The sequence below is a fragment of the Monopterus albus genome, unplaced genomic scaffold (assembly GCF_001952655.1).
Source record: "Monopterus albus unplaced genomic scaffold, M_albus_1.0 scaffold199.1, whole genome shotgun sequence".
NCBI lineage: Eukaryota > Metazoa > Chordata > Actinopteri > Synbranchiformes > Synbranchidae > Monopterus > Monopterus albus.
In genome coordinates this window covers 646724-648101 of record NW_018128079.1, presented here as the reverse complement: position 1 = coordinate 648101, position 1378 = coordinate 646724, and the positions used below count along the sequence as shown (strand labels likewise).

The following is a 1378-nucleotide window of genomic DNA, read 5'->3' as shown; positions in this document are numbered from 1 at the left end:
TGCTAGGTGAAGTGTAGCAGATGCAGTGGCGAGGGCAGGGCAGAGAGAGATCCAAGCCACACAACACCAGCAGTAACTCCACCCCACCATAACCTGAGAGAAGAGAGGAAGTGGGAAAACAGTGGGAGAGAGGGACAAGCAGAATTAATTCATACAGTGGCGCTTCTTTTATCAGACACATCTTGAATGAAACACTTATTGCTTTCAGTTTACAAGAACAGCACTGGGCATGGTTCAGTGCAGACAAATAGCACTGACATAAATCTCTTAAAAACATTGCACACAAACATTTATATAGTTTTTCATTAGCATATTTTTCAGTCATTCCTAAACTACCCTCTTTACCCTTAACCTTCACCTTATTCTTCATCATTATCTTAAACTGTTTCAAAACCCAAAGTATAAACTCAGACAACCATTTTTTTCACAGCTTGCAAAACCTTAGTCCTACACCATAACCAAACAGATGCATAAAAACACTACACAGATAAACACTTGTCAGAGCAAGGTGTGCGGTCTTGTCTGTTTTTGTTGTGGGGTAGTATGACTGTCACCGAGATATGTGGTTGCACCCATTTTTATTCAGATGTTTCTTGGTTTAATCTTGTTGATACGGCACGCAGACATACACAGCATCCCATCACACACCACACACTGTTACATTGTTTGGCTATCTTCTAAGGCGACAGAAAATCGATGTTTCCCCTGCTTACAAGTGAACACGCATCTCAGCTGTAATACATTCCCACAATAAGGGAAACTGAGAAAAGAGGCAGAGAGACAGTGGAGGATGAAGCGGGAATCATCTGCAGCGTGTCTGTGAAGTGGATATTACTTTTTTTCTGATTCCCCTCGTCTCACTGCTTATTTGTTTTTCTAGCCTTGGATCGTTCCAGTGCTATTGTAGGGTCAGAGAAAAAGAAAAGGCTAAAGGAAAAATAGCTGCGGGTGGAGACATGTTGATCCACAGCAGACAGAGATGCAGCTCATTATGAACATCATGTGCTGAAGTGTGTCTAACCTTGTGTGTGTGTCAGTGAGTTGAACAGATGTGCTGAACAGATGTCAGGTTGACCAGGGCACTCTGTGAAGAGCGTGTTCTGAAATGTTATTAGAGGACAGAGCAGTGTTACCCCATGTTGTACAAATGTGTCCATAAAGCTCTGTGCACTTTGTTTGTCAGTGTGTTTCTCTATATGTGTGACATTTTCTCTCAGACAGCGCCCGTTGTATTTGACAAGGCGGACCTTTCCATCAAAAAAAGTCATAGAAAATGCTCAACAGCTGTCGTCATGGCAGCCCAACTTCTGTCTGCTTGTACCAGCAGCAAATCAATACTGTGCAATCCTCTTTAATGCCGTTTGAATTAATGAATTTT

The 1378-nt window shown here is 42.2% G+C and overlaps 1 protein-coding gene across 1 annotated transcript in view; it reads right to left on the bottom strand.

The window, feature by feature from the left end:
• Nucleotides 1-1378, bottom strand: part of rtn4rl1a (reticulon 4 receptor-like 1a) — a 72713-nt gene that overhangs the window by 4408 nt on the left and 66927 nt on the right. Inside the window, exon 3 of the mRNA XM_020618041.1 lies at nt 4-93. Within this exon, the coding sequence (XP_020473697.1) occupies nt 4-93 (90 nt within the window). The remainder of the gene's footprint in view (nt 1-3; nt 94-1378) is intronic.